The 16,136-nt window shown below is 31.0% G+C and overlaps 1 protein-coding gene across 1 annotated transcript; it reads right to left on the reverse strand.

The window, feature by feature from the left end:
* Positions 1-2,791: 2,791 nt before the first annotated feature.
* LOC122515217 (DEAD-box ATP-dependent RNA helicase 20-like) lies at positions 2,792-16,104 on the reverse strand. The gene is made up of 4 exons (XM_043632481.1): positions 15,996-16,104; positions 15,718-15,839; positions 8,268-8,727; positions 2,792-4,622 (listed from the first exon to the last, which is right to left on the reverse strand). Exons 2-4 carry the CDS (start codon positions 15,747-15,749, stop codon positions 2,871-2,873), a joined length of 2,244 nt encoding a protein of 747 aa, XP_043488416.1. The 5' UTR covers positions 15,750-15,839; positions 15,996-16,104; the 3' UTR covers positions 2,792-2,870.
* Between the last annotated feature and the right edge of the window lie 32 nt (positions 16,105-16,136).

Genomic DNA, 16,136 nt, shown 5'->3' on the forward strand with positions numbered 1-16,136 from the left:
ATAAATGAATGAATAATAAGCATCGATAGAGGGCACACGCAAATATGCGAAAACGTTAAGAGTTTTTTATACTCACAATATTCGCTTTCTATTCATATATTAACTATTCGATTGAACGCCCAAAAAAGCGATCGGATCGATGAATTGGAGGGGGAAAAAAATAAAATAAAATAAATGAGAAGAAGAAGAAGAAGAAGAAAAAGAAGAAGAAGGAGAAGAAGATAAAGAAAGAAATGAAAAAGGAAATCCAAAATATATTAGAACTTTTGAAAAGATTTCCAAGTTCTGACCAAAGAGTGCGTAGAAAAACAAATAATGTTTTGATAGTCGTGTCATTAATTAAAGAGGACCATCAATAATGGCATAATAATGTACTCGTCAAGAATAAGATATAAGAGACACGATAATATTAAATTAAATGACTTAAGCACACCGCGGTTACAGAATAATTTTTTCCCTCTCTTTTTAAATATTGTGCGTAATCAACGAGTAATGGATTAATGGAGATTTTAGAAAAATCGCGAAAGATATCAAAATAAGAATAAACAGAAATAAAAAGAAACATATATATATATATATATATATATATATATAAATTTGTATCAAGAATTATTAAGAACAATATATGTAGAGAGAGAGAAAGAGATAGATAAATAGATAGATAGATAGACAGATATATAGATAGATAGATAGATAGATAGATAGATAGATAGATAGATAGATAGATAGAAGATAGATAGAGAGAAAAAAAGAATAGAAAAAACAAGACGTTCCGCGAGTAACTGTCATGAATCATGATAATAAATCATCCGCAAGAGACTCTCCCTTTCGGTTATTTTAATCGATTTTTACTCCTCTCCTTTTTCCCCTGGTTTATCTATTTATTTGTTTGTTCGTTCGTTTGTATGTTTATTTTGTCTTGGTATTTTTATTTTAATCAACCCCCCCCAACCCAACCCAACCCAACCCCACCCATTATCTCTTATTTCAACCGAATACTTTCGCCTTGAGCGCGCAAACATTTTATCGAGTATCATCCGCAGGTTTGCAAAAATTGCCACCTCATGCTGTTGCGAATTTCTAATACGATTTGTTTTTCGCTAGAGTAACTTTAAAACGCTACAACACTTACGTTCGTATTTTGTTTACACTTATTACCTACTACGTTAAAGGTAGTGGCATACCTCATACAGTTTATCAAACATTTACATTAGTAATAAAAATGTCGTAGTGTCCCTTTTTTGTAGTTTGCTTATTTCTTTTTCTTTCTTTCTTTCTTTCTTAGTTTTTTTTTTTTTTTTTTGGTTAATTCTTTTCCCCCAAAGTGAAAGTGATGTGCGAAAGATTTCGACACGCAAACTAAAAAACATGTACGATTGAAAATCTCATGGATTGCGGCTAACCAACGCGTGCCCCGTACGATGACGCGCAAAGGCAAGACCACTCGGTGGCCAATTGCATAAACATCAAACAACAATGTTTCATATAATCATTCGTTGGCTTAACAACAAATTATTTTTGATATATATATATAAAAATAAGATATCGAACTTTGTTCCAAAGTGCACAGCCATAGTGACTACGCGCTCAATTACTTCTAACACCTAAAAACCCATACCCCCCCTTTGCTGCCTCTGTGTATAATAACGTTATGAATCCATCGAAGCACGATATATTTTTATAATGATATATTATTCTCCTCTTTTTATTTTATTTATTAATCACTTTTTCCACCCACTTTCCTCCCCAACGTTCAATCGTACTTTTTCATCCTATCTTTTGTATCTAAGAAAATTACATCATCAGTGAAGTTTTCTTACTCATTTATCTTTTTCAATACATATATCGTATTTCAATTGCAAGGGTGCACGGCTTAATTTTTATGCAAAAGGCCTTACTTTTTGAAGAGCATCACCTGCATGTACGCAAAGTATTAAATAAATTATAAATTATCGACTCTACCTACCCACCCTCCCCCCTTCTATATGTTTCGTGCATTTCAGAATAGCATACAGGTAAGTTTTGTTTATATATATATATAATATATTTTGTTTATGTGTGTATATGTATATATATATATATATATACACATAAACAAAATTATAATACATATATGCATACATATATATATATATATACATATAGTTGGCCCACCTCACCCTTCCCTCTATATATAGCAAAGTTTTATAGTTTTGTTTATATATATATATATATATGTATATATTTTTATATATATATATACATACACATAAATAAAACTATATTATATGTATGTATATATGTATGCACACATACATATTATAATTTTATATATAGTTGTCGCAATACAAGATTATCGTTAAATTACCATAAAGAGATGTGATCAATGTTATCTACCTTTGTGATCATAAGCTATGAATATAACTGATATTATTATTATCTATCTTCTCTAAAGAACTATTTATTATTTAATACTCGCTTGAAATGAGCTTCGGATCAAACCAATTTATTGTGTGTAGTACGTTTAGACACTGAATAAATTTCAAATTTAATTACGCTGTTGAATTTTTTTTTTTCTTTTTTTCTTTTTTTAATTATAATGAATTTTCCTTAGAAACATATCTATTTAAATCAGTGGACTAGACTTTAAATAATATAACATTTGTCGATGTAAAAATGGTGCATTTGAAAAAAATTTAAGGTCGTTTTCTTCTCTTAATCAGCATCATTTCATGCGAGTGTGAAAGAAACAAAGTACATTAAGAATATTACCCAAAAAAAGAACCCCCATCATTCGACACAAATCGATAAATATTGTTTGGGAAAGAGAAACGGATAATAGAGAAATTACTTTACTTAGCTTGAATGGCCGCTGATTTCCATTTAATGCGTCACTGTTGTACCTGTGTTGGTGGATAAGGATAACCATATGGCGGCACAGCTTGGAATTGCCCATATCCCATTGATTGATAAGCACAAGCTCCTGTGTTCGGAGGTGGTCGGTTTGTTTGGAAGAACTTGTTATTGACAAGGCTTTGTATCCCGGAATCGGTATGTCCACCTGATGGCATGATGAACGCTGGTGGCATTGAATATACATTTTGACTGCTTTGACCATTACTATATCCATTTTGTCTAGCATTGTATCGACTTCCTTGATAGCCATTGGTTGGTCTGACTTGATATCGGTTACTATTTTGATATGCTGGTTGACAAGCACTACCATTAGATTGATATCCGCTTTGATGAAAATTATTATTTGGTTGACGTTGTTGTTGTGGTTGTTGTTGTTGTTGCTGATGCTGCTGCTGCTGTTGTTGTTGTTGTTGTTGCTGTTGTTGTTGTTGATGCTGCTGATTATGTAGGGGCTGCTGATGTTGCTGTTGTTGCGGTTGATGCTGTTGTGGCTGTTGTTGGTAGACAGATGGTTGGTAACTATTTTGACGAGCGCTTTGATAATCATTTTGCTGTTGGTGCATATTGATTCTTTGTGGATTTCTAACAATCTGGTGTTGATTGGTTTGACTCTGATGATTTTGCCAACTATTGATGGTAGGGCTAGTATTATTTCTAGGACTTCCTCCTGAGTTATTATCTTTGCTAAAGCGACCATAACTCCAACGCTGCCGACCCTTTCCAAATTGATTTCTTATAGAATTAGCCATATCTGCTAATTGAGGGTTTATTACCTGACCAGCTTCTTCCAAAACAGATATTAATTCTTTAGCTTGTCTCGCATTATTCGAAGTGAAATAAGCATAAGCAGTTCCTGCACTTTGGCATCGTCCAGTACGACCTATTCTATGAATATAATCCTCCGAACTATTTGGATAATCGAAATTTATAACATACTTGACATCTTCTACATCCAAACCACGTGCAGCTACATCAGTTGCAACTAAGATCATAGTTTTTCCATTTCTAAATTCAGATAATACATAATCTCGTTCAGGTTGTGACTTGTCACCGTGAATAGAGATAGCTGACCAACCTTCTCGCTTAATGGACTTTGTAATATCATCTACTTTCTTTTTAGTTTCAACAAAAATAATGACTTTACTTCCACGCTCACCACTGATTTCTCTCAATAAATTGGACAGTTTTGATTCTTTTTCATGTTCCTGACATATTTCAATTATCTGACGGATATTATGGTTTGCAGCCAAAGTCAACGAACCAATATTGATTTGAATATAATCAGTGAGAAAATCTTCTGCGAGAGCTTGTACTTCTTTGGGCCATGTTGCCGACCACATTAAAACTTGACGATCTGGTCTAATTTGTTCGATAATCTTTCTAATTTGAGGTTCAAATCCCATATCTAACATTCTGTCAGCCTCATCAAGAACAAGATATGTGCATCTTCGCAAGTTTGTTGTTCCTTTTTCCAAAAAGTCAATAAGTCTTCCTGGTGTAGCAATACAAATTTCAACACCTCTTTCAAGATCTCTTGCTTGTGGCCCTTTTGGAGAACCACCGAAAATGCACGTATTTCGAATACATGATGAAGAACCGAAATCTTTAGCTACTGATTGTATTTGTTGTGCTAATTCTCGAGTTGGAGCAAGAACTAGAACGATCGGACCATCACCTCGACTTAATCTAGGTTGATTGTTAATATGTACAGTTGCTGGAAGTATGTACTGAAAATAAAAAAGCAAAAAATGACCAATGTAAAATAATAGATAATATATTTCGGTAAGTTTTCTCAACACTTTACCAACCGCTAGCCTATTAATAGACTTTCTTGGCGTCGACATTTACCTATTTATTAATCAGCTTTTTGTCGTCGACCAATAGCTTATGGCGATGAATAGTCATTATCATTAAATGAACAGTAATTTGTTATTAGAATTTGCGGCTGAGCGATCGGTCGGACGTACGTATGCTGTTGAAATTTTAGCGGTCGGTAAAGTGTTAACACGTTGACTGCCGGCACTTTTTACATGATTTTTCTATCACGCCTACACTTTCTTTTTATTATGGGATGAATATTTTGTTGACATTTTTTTCTTACAACCGATAAACGGCGTCGTATTATTATCACTACTGCTTTACAGCGCTGTGAGATCACCGGTGACCTCATTAACGACCAGTTAACGTGTTAACTACCATCAATACGTAATACTTTTTTTAGTTTTCATATAAATTACTGATGCAGAGTTAAATTTGTTAAATTAGAAGCACGAGAATGCGTGAGAATGAATATGCAAAGAAAAAGTTTGTAAGGAAAGAAATTATTATAGAGTAAAGGTTATGGTGATAACAAGCAGAAAAAAACAAACACATAACAAATAACATAAATTAATCTTTTGATGTGCCTGGGACGATATATTTTTTGTAAAAAGTATTATTTCAAAAATTATGCGATACGATAAGACGCATGAGGTTTGCGTCAAAACTGGGTGAAGAGAGATCAGTTTTCTGAAATGTGAACCAAGTCTGCTTCACTTTGGAAGATTTGCAATTTCTGTTTACGAAGCCTGCACTCATTAAATCCAGTGTATGTTGCAACAATCTATGTTTCGTGTGTCTGTACAATGAATATCATTATGAAAAATGTATCATCCCAGACACGACAAAAGATAAATTTATGTTATTTATTGCATATAATTCTATTTATAATTGAGCCATTCACTGCAAAAATCAATTAATTCTACTTTTTAAAAAATCTTAAATTTAAGTGTAAAAGCACTTGATATAATCATAACTTTTTATATTTATACTTATAAAAATTTTCCCAAACATAAAAAGTTAACACCATTAAACGACAATATTTTTTTTGACCACTGAATAATAAATAATTTATTTCAGAGGTTATTTTGATTAACTCCGTACTCTAATGGAAATCGTTGCAGTAATACAACTCAATGCACTGGCAAGTGCTTTTTTTTCTACAAAATTTATTTAAATTTATATTATAAAAGGAATTTTATAAAAACCAATGCACATTATTTCATCGCATTTTCCTCACTTTTTGTTTTATGGAGTTAGTCGGTTTGTGCAGTGAATAGCTCAATTATTAATTATATTACTTTGAAAAAGATTTCAACGCTCTTATAGATAAGAAGCGAAACATTAACTTTCTAAGCGTTAATACTTAAGGAATCTATGTATGATAGTAGGGATACGTTGGTCATATACGAGGTCTGTTCAAAAAGTATCATGAATTTTGAATTCGCGCAGGTTACGTATATTCGATTTTCAATTTTTTGGTGGCCTTATGTTGGTACTCATGTCCCTCACTTATGCTGACAAGCTCAGCCACTTTGAATGTTCAGTTAATTTTTGACAGGTATTTTGCTTGGACGTGTTTTGGCTCGTCTTCAATTTTTGCCTATTTTTCGGCTTTTGCACCACTTAACGCCCCTGCTCACACATCGTTGCTTGTGCTCGAATGTTTGGCCAAAAACAGCACAATAATGATGCCACAGCCCTCTTTGTCCTCTTCAAAGTAATCCCCATCAGATTTTATACAGTTGTGCCAACGTTTTTTCCAATCCACGAAGCAGTAAAAAAAAATTCATTTTTAGTGATCTTATTCAGCTCCTCCTTCGACGCCATCTTTATCTCCTCAATCGTAGCGTAGCATCGTCCTTTCATGAGTCTTTTCAGTTTCAGGAACAAGAAAAAGTCACAGAGGGTCAGATCTGGGAAATATGATGGCTGAGGCATCATTATTGTGTTGTTTTTGGACAAAAATTCGCGCACAAGCAGCGATGTGTGAGCAGGGGCGCGTTATCATAGTGCAAAAGCCGAAAAATCTAAGACGAGCCAAAACACGTCCAAGCAAAATACCTGTAAAAAATTAACTGAACATTCATGACAACCATGAGTACCAACATAACGCCACAAAAAAATTGAAAATTAAATATACGTAATCCGCGGGAATTTAAAATTCGCGATTTACAATTGTAAAAGTTGAATGAAAATTTACAGTTAGTGCATTTTGAACATTACCACTAATTAGAATATATTTAGAAATAAAAAGTGCTCCATTGAATAATTACAAATTTTTATTGGAATATAGAAAATGAAAGATTTATTTCTATGAAATCTTAAATAATAAAAATACTGGCAATCATATATATATGATGTTAAATAAAGTTTGTCATTATTATATAATTATTACATTAGTAATTAATGTAATGGGTAGTGTTAGTCATATCCCCTTCTCTATCACTTGTTTCAGAAACCAGTTTTCGTATGTCAATAAAACGAGAATTTAATAGAAGAAAGTAGATGTTTAGAAATAAAGAGAAATAAAGAGAAGAATTTAAATATTATTATTTTAGGTTATAAACAGTCATAGATTTTTAAATTAAACTAATAAAATAAGAGAAGAAGTTAAGAAAAGAATTAATTTGAAGATTGCACGTTTCCATTCAATTAATAAAATACTCGGTGGTTCCCGGGTGTTTTCTAGATGTCCAAAAATTAAAATCTACAGAACGACTATTTACTTACCGGTAGTCCTTTAAGGCATTGAATCGTAGTTATTACTTACGTTACAAAACTGAACAAAATTTAGGGTATTCGAAAATAAAGTACAGGTAACCCTCGAAGAACACGGATACCTACCCCCAAATTACACGGTTTCCAACTACACGATTTTCGAGTAATTCTTTTGAAAAAGAATAAAATACATATATTATTTGATATAAAATTATTTCCAAATATGTCATTTGTTTTTTTTTCTTTTTCTTTTATTTTCATAATAAAAATTAAAAATAAAACGCGTTTTTTCAAAACTAATTAAAAAATTAATTTGAATTATGTAATAGAAGATTTTTCTTAGAAATATTTACCCCAATATGAATTCAAAAAATAAAAATGTTTAGTTTTATATTTAACAAAAAAAGAAAACTTTAAACTTTTTTTATTTTCACACTTGAAACGGAATCCCGTTTTTTGTAGTCTCGAATAACACGGTTTCAAAGAACACGGATTCAATTAATCGTGTTCATCGGGGGTTACCTGTAACTTTAATGAATCATCGATGCCAAACGTGATGAAAAAACGATTGATTGGAGCAAAATTATATCAATTATACAGTACTATTAAGATGGAGGTCATAGGTAAAAAGATAGGTTAGACATTATCAGGGACGTAACTAAAATACTGCAAAATCTTGTAAGCAAGCAAGTCAAAACAAAATATGAGCACAAAAGGTAAAATAACAAACAAATAAAGCTAGGAAGTGAAATTGAGCTATTAATAAGGTTAAATTTTATATTAATTTTGTTTATGAAACAATATTCTATATATGGACTATAAAATATATATACCGCTAAAGTTTTGCCGGAGCCTGTTTGTGCTATGCCGACCATATCACGCCCACTTAATGCAATGGGCCATCCTTGAGCTTGTATAGCAGTAGGTTCGGCAAATCCTTGTTTTTTTATTTCTTCCATGACATAATCCGGAAAATTGCTTTCTTCAAAAGCTTGAATTGGAGGCGGAGTATTATTCCCTTTAACAGTTATCTCTTTGCCAGTATGGTATTTATTAATTTCTTCAGATGTTCGTTTTAAAATATTAACATGTGGAATATACAAGTTTTTTGTAATTACTGGAAGAGCAGTTAAATCCCAGTTAGGTTTCTTTAATAAATCTCCTGGTATTTTCTTTTGGTTCGGGTTTTGTTTTTTAGCATTGAATTCTTTCTGAGGTTGTTGTTGACCATTCCAATATGCTGTTGTACCGACATTTCGATTGCTGAAATCTCTAGTACTCCTCGATCTATAACTAATAAATCAAGATTACAGCTATTTAACTGTTTGACTGCTAAAGGTGTATATATACGCCCTCACAAACCCATTAATATATAAGAAAGGCGTAAATATACACTCTCAGTATTTTTTTTTACTATAATATATAATATATAATTTTTACTATAATATAAATATACTTTTATTACTGTTTTACCAATTGATTCATCATGGAATTTATTGTCTTATGTAACATAGCAACTAAATATCGGCAATTGTTATTTGCGATTATTATTATTATTATTTTTTAACTCGTAGGTCTCCCGACAAAGACACTGGTGAGTATAGCGTAGGAAGATATGCGTTTGTTAGTTTTGAGTGGCTTAGTTCATCGAACGAGGCAAGGAACGGCGTGGACGCGGCAAATCGATGCACGAGCGACAAAGGCAGTCAGCATTGAGCGATGAACAAATGAGATTCTGCGTTTTGTACTTGAGTTTCAAATAAAACTATTTTTCCTATTAAAAATCCTACATTACGAGAAAAAAAAAAAAAGAAAAAAAAACAATATAAAATGTTTGTCGCACGTAATTCCCCTCGTTCCACAAATAAAGAAGCGAATGTAAATTCTTATACCGAGTTGGAAAATGAAGGAGCGAAAAACAAACTTCCAAGAGCTTTGGTTCATCTAGATAGAGGTCACATTAACAAACAGGAGAATCTTAAGTGATTTTAGAAAATTTAATTATGTTTTAGGAGTACTTAATCTGGAAACAGTGCAACAACTATCCGATTTCCTCCGACGATCTCCAGAACAAGACAGATACAAAGCTTTGAAAGACATTTTAATTCTCTGCCTGGGTGATTCCACGAGAATTAATAAAAAACAAAGTAGATAAGCAAACATTCAAATTCTATACAGCAAATACAACAAAATTAGAACTGTTGGCCGTTTATAATCGTTGAAGTAAACTCACACCAATCATTGGAGCAGACTGTACCGCACATTATGGCATTTTTATAGATTTAAAAAATCGATGTCTAAGAAATTCAGTTACTCAAATTTTATCTAATGGCATTATCCGAAAAACGTATATACATAGCGTATCTACTATTAATGACAATACAGTATACAGAGAATTGCTCAAACAGTTCTCAGCAATATCCAAACCATTTGTAGGAAAAGGAAATATGAGAAACAACAGCGTTTTACATCAAATTGAAACTTTGGGAACTCTTGTATCTTACCAACTTCGCAGGTTAGTAAGACAGAAATTGGAAACTCTCCGACAAGAATTAGAATACCTGTTGAAGCAAGGAATGATCCAAGCATTGAAGAATTCTTAGTCTAGTCCCATTCATTAACAATCAAAATCTGCCGGAGGTTGGAGATTATGCGGTGATTTTCGAGCATTAAATTCAAAGATGATACCAGACTGGTATCCCATTAGACACACTCACACGATCTTTTCATGAATCTCCAAGGGAAAAATATATTTTCTATGTTAGACTTAAAGCGAACATATCACCAAATCCAGATGGCCACTGAAGATATTCCAAAAACGGCTATTTCAACACCTTTAGGGTTGTATGAATTTTTGGTGATGCCATTTAGGTTAACCCTTTCCCTTACGATCGAATTTCCCACTGTGCGGGCTAAAAGCGATACCAATCGGTCAATATTCTGTATTCTGAAATGTTTTGTTTTTTCGCCCGGTAGACTTACGACGCCTCTGAGGCGTCTTATTCGTTTTTGGTCCGATAACCTTGTGACGCCTCTGAGACGTTTTTGTAAGCGAAAGGGTTAAAGAATGCATCACAAACCTTTCAACGATTCATGGACTCTATATTCAGAAACTTGAATTTTGTAATAGTATACATTGATAATATTCTCATTGCGTCAAGGAACGAAAAAGAGTATCGACAGCATCTCAGAACTGTATTTGAGAGACTTCAAGACAATGTACACCTAATATACAAGTGTACACCGAAATTTCCCTATACATGGTGCTAGTCACCAGTTTAAGGATCATAAGACTGCTTCTGCAGCACCATCATCTTCCTCTAACAGCTGACGAAGATTTTCAACACACAACAATCCAAGTTTCATACACCGGTATATTTTTTGATAACCTTAAACATGTCGAGTTTTATGCCTACGAACAACGATTTGTGGACAGCATTGGTTTTCTGTTATCATTTGAAGAAAACTGCTGCAGAATCGCATCGAATACTTGTCGAAGCTTAAGGGGTTATACGCAGTTAGGATTTTCAAAAAATCGATTTTTTTTTTTGCATTTTCGGAATGTACATATATTTAAGTATATTCTCTGAAAATTTCAAATCGATCCGACAAATATTCTTCACTTCATGTAAGCTGCAAACAAAAATTTTTAACTATGTGTAAACGTCTCTTTGAAACTTTAAACGCGTTTTTCTCAAAACGGTATTTTCAAAGTCGGTGATCTCGATTTTGCAAAAACGGCTTAACCGATCGGTTTCAAATTTTTACACAATCTTCTTAGATATATTCCTCAGGTATTAAGTATAAGGAATAATTTTAAAAAAAATTTATTACTATTTTTTTGTAACAATTTAGAGCGAAAATTTTAGTCAAAAACAACAACTTTTTTTTCAAATAGACGCCATTTTGTCAAAAATCAAAATTTTTATTATTCCTTGGTTTTAATACCTGCATTAATCTATCCTTTAAAAGAATCCACCATATTTTTTAATTTCGGATAATCCAAACCGCTAAAATGGAGATCACCGCCAAACGTCTTTTTTTAGAGGACGTTCAGGAAATCATCTACAGGAGCAGTGCAGATTAATATTTTTACAGAATCGACGCGCTATTGTATTCTCAAAAGTTCACTCTATTTGAATTACCAACAATTTTTTTTGAGAAATAAAAACTGTTACTAGAAAAAATTCATGAAAATACGTCTTTTTCGAGCCTCGCAACTGCGTATAACCCCTTAAGGTGAACATGCTCTTGGTAAAACACAGTGTTTCGAGTGGTTCAAAAAATTCAAAAGTGGTGACTATGACGTGAGAACGATAACTGGTTCACTTCAAAAGAAGAATTGTTTTTTTGGCGTGACATTCGTAAACTGTCGGAGAGGTGAGAAAAATGTATATAATATGTTTCTATATTGAAGGATTGAAATGGACCAAATAAATTGACTAAATTAGTTTCACTGTAAAATAAGAAATTATATTCTAATTAATATTACTATTTACAATCCCTAAAAATTATAGACTACCTGTAAAATAAGAGAAACGGCAATTAAAGTCAGTTATTCGCCTCTCTTTCATTATACTATTTTAATCACCCGTACGGTTAATAGCAATTAATAATATATCAAACCTATAAGGAACTTTTATAAATTAAATACGTTATCACTTTCTCTTGGTCTTTAATACCGTCATAGAGGTGTGCGGATCATATTTAGCAATGAGATTATTTTGAATAAAATATTTTTTTATCATTTTCAAACAACAACAAAAAATTCCGGTTTCATACTTCTACACCTGGTAGTCCGGACCTGGCACCAAACGATTATCATGTTTTTCTTGCATTGCAAAACTTTCTTAGTGATAAAAAATTGACACCAAGAGAAGACTGTAAAAATCGATTACTAGAGTTTTTCACCAATAGGGACTAAGACTTCTATGAGAAAGGCATTATGAAACTACCTTTAAAATGACAACAAATTATAGAACAAAACATATTTATTTATTTGATATTTAATTTAATATGTGATATATATATATAATATGTGATATAATGATATTAATTTATTTATTTGGTGCATATTTATTTGACCCAAATCGGACAATCCGAAACATATTAAATAAAGTCTTGAAGTTCACATTAAAATAATGAATTTCTTTTTCCCCAACCTATTATCTTTGATTTTTAATTCGTTATTATGTTTTTTTTTTTTTTTAAATAATATCAGTTACTGTATAATGTATATGTCGAGGTCATTTATTATTACATATAAATGACCTCGGAAACCTATAAAAACTAATTTTTAAGAAGACTGAATCAATTAATAATAAAACTTTGTATGTCTCGCTCACTGTAATATGCCTGCGCGTTTTTACTGTAAGAGAGCAGCCGGTTTAAATAATTACTAAAAGTGATGAAATATAAATACTAATAATAATATTTCATTACATATATAAGAGACTCTGAATTTTAACGATCGAGTTGCTGAAGAAGTCCCGATGAAGAGGCGAAACGTTCAATAAGATCGAAATATAATGTTCTAAATTCTTACCCTGTCCAACTTCCCTGCGACACATTTATTAATAATTTTATTTTGGGACGTGACAAACAACTAATTGAGGTATAAAATACCATTTTTTTTTTTTCAATTTATCGTATATTCGGAATTACAAACAACTTCTGAAATATCAATACAAAATCTTGAATTCAAAGGAAATTCAATGCTCAAGTTACAGAGAAAATATGAAAATAGTCAAAATTTAGTTGGGTAAAAGTACATATAAGACGTAAAGTTTATTATTCATTTTTACGATTCTTATTGGTAGATTTTTACTATCAAAAGATTATAGTAGAATTTTGATTTTCGAACATAATTCGTTCTAGAAATGTGTTCTATACCGAATGGATGGTCTGGGGGTTCGGTTTTTCTTTTTTATTTAAATAATTTAAAAATAAATCAACATTTTGCAAATATTATCAAACTCAATACTAATCATTTTGTTTGTTATCTATAAATATGTTAATCAATATAATACTTTAATTACGATTCAAATTTAATTTTTAAACAATTCAATAATTTTATATACAACTTTAATAGTAATAAATAATAATCATAATTATTCTTATTATTAAAAAATTTCATGTAAATTTTGTTTAACGGTAAGAGAGTAATTACGATTATTATTTATTATTATTAAAGTTGTACATAAAATTATTGTGAATTGTATAAAAATTAAATTTTAATTGTAATTCGAGTGTACCATATGAATTAAATTATTTTATATATACATATATAAGAAAAATTTGCTTTATATTTAAATTAATATTTGTAAATTGTTGACTTTTTAAAAAATATTAAAAAAAAAAAAAAGATATAATATGCACATGTAGAATCGAATCCTTACCAACCTTTACCAATCGAGAACCGATCGATAAACAAGGACACTACGACCTAAGGTACTGAGCGCCAGTCGGTAAATAATTGAACTTTCAAGAATATAAACAAAGTGAAATTTTGTAAGCTACTTAAATTAAATTTTTCTTCATCGTCGATATTAATTCTTTTCACTTCTGTTTCTCCTACGAACGTGCTCACAACTAAACTTCAAACGTGCTGTTTTATGAGCTGCAGTTACACAGGACTATTTACTTCAATTTTCTTGGCTTTTTTAGTAAAATATGAAGCACGTTTCTTAAATTTGTATGCACGCCACTTTCTTCAATAATTTATCTCGCGTTACTCATTTAAAATTTTATGCAACTCATAAAATTGCAAGTTTTTCTTGTTCAGTTGCGGCACGAGATCTTCCAGTTCTTTCTGGATTTTTCTTACCGGACTAATTTAACACATTATATACTGCACAAAAACTTAAAGGTTGTTATACTGATATCACTTCTGAATCACTTATACGTCTTTTACGAATCAAATATCTATTAATACAAATATTGAAAATGAATATTAAACTCGGTGACTTATACTTTCATCCAACCAAATTTTCATCATTTTCACATTTTTCTCTGCAACCTCAGCACCGTATTTTCTTTGTACTCAAGATTTTGTAATGATTTTCTGGAAGTTGTATATAATATATAAAGCATATAAAATGAATTTTTTGTTCTCTTTCAAATAAATAAAGAAAAAAGTGAAGGTAAAGTAAATAAAGAGAAATATAGGAAATGAATAGGAAGAAAAGAAAAAAAAAAGGACATGAATGCGGAAACAATTTATGAGAATAATCATAGAATTTGAAGAGGTTGTGCTAGAAAGAATTTAAGAATGCTAGAAAGGGCACACAAGAAAAAGAAGAAAAAAAAAAGTATAATATAGTAATAAGAATGGAATGGAAGGAAAAGAAAGTTGAGAAGAAAGCTAAGGAATTTATAAAAGAAAATTTATACTTAAACGTAAAGGTGTTGCAAACACATCCGAGAGTGAAAGAGAAGAGGATGGTAGTAGCTAAGATAAAAAAAATTAAGAAGCAAAGAGAGAAATCGTAATAAATAAAAAAAAATTAGTATAATGATTTAACAAAAGAGAAAAGTATAGAAAATTATATGTAAAAGAAAAATAGATAAGTTGGAAAAAACTTAAAGAAGATCAGGAAGAAAAAAGGATACAAAATAAAATTTTTAGTAGAATAGAAGAGAAAAGAAAGATGGAGGCAACAGAAGAAAAGAAGAAAGAGAAATGAAGATATCCATTTTTTTTTAATAATAGAAGTGTAGAAAGCAATATGTTACTGAGTTGTAAGATATAAATTCAAAAGATATATTCCTAAAGTTAGTAAAAAATTATTATGTTTAAAGTCTATTTACTGGACCATCAGGTTGTAAATTAAAATATTTTCTTTAAACATTAATTTCATTATATATAGTTCATCAGAAAAAATGATAATAGTTTATTCTTGAGCAAAAAGTATAAGCTGTAAACTAAAATAAACTATTTTTTTGTTTCATAATGAATCCAAGAACGATAATGGTTCATTCTTAAGCAAAAAGTATAAGCTGTAAATTAGAATAGATGTCTATTTATTCATCGTACAGTTCATCAAAAATGATAATAATTCATTCTTAAGCAAAAAAGTCTAGAATGTTAAAATAATCGCCATTAGTAACTACGTCAAACAAAATGGCTGACCGAGAGACAACGTTGGATATATATAAAAAAAAAAAAAAAAAGAAACCATCTTCGACTGTCTTCGCAAACACATTTTAAGTAACTAACAAATCAATATACAGATTTTATCAATTTTTACGATTATTAAGAAAAATAATATTTATATAATTTACCTTGTTTGATTGCTATAGCCTGTGGTATACATTTCTAGTCTTCTAGAAAGCAACGGTTTCCTATTTGCAACGTACAATTATCCTTTCGACTATTAAATCGATGTCCACTCTTGTTAGAAGTTCTATAAAATTGAGAAAAAATTACCTTAGAACTAGATTTCAGTAATAATTTATAAAGATAATTAATAAATAATTATTTAAGGAAAATAATGATAGAGATAAAGAAAGGAAAAATTAGATATTTTTCCTAATATGATAATTTTAAATCCGTAACGTACCTTATCCAACCCGGCAAACAGATGAACAATGGCTGACAGACCTTGGAAGACGGAAACGACTGATCAAGGAACATTTCCGATCAACGATCACGTGACAACTGCTACTACGCATTTACGCAATTTTGATTGGTCGATTTACAG

Source organism: Polistes fuscatus, unplaced genomic scaffold (assembly GCF_010416935.1).
Source record: "Polistes fuscatus isolate 324 unplaced genomic scaffold, CU_Pfus_HIC Scaffold17, whole genome shotgun sequence".
Taxonomy (NCBI): Eukaryota; Metazoa; Arthropoda; class Insecta; order Hymenoptera; family Vespidae; genus Polistes; species Polistes fuscatus.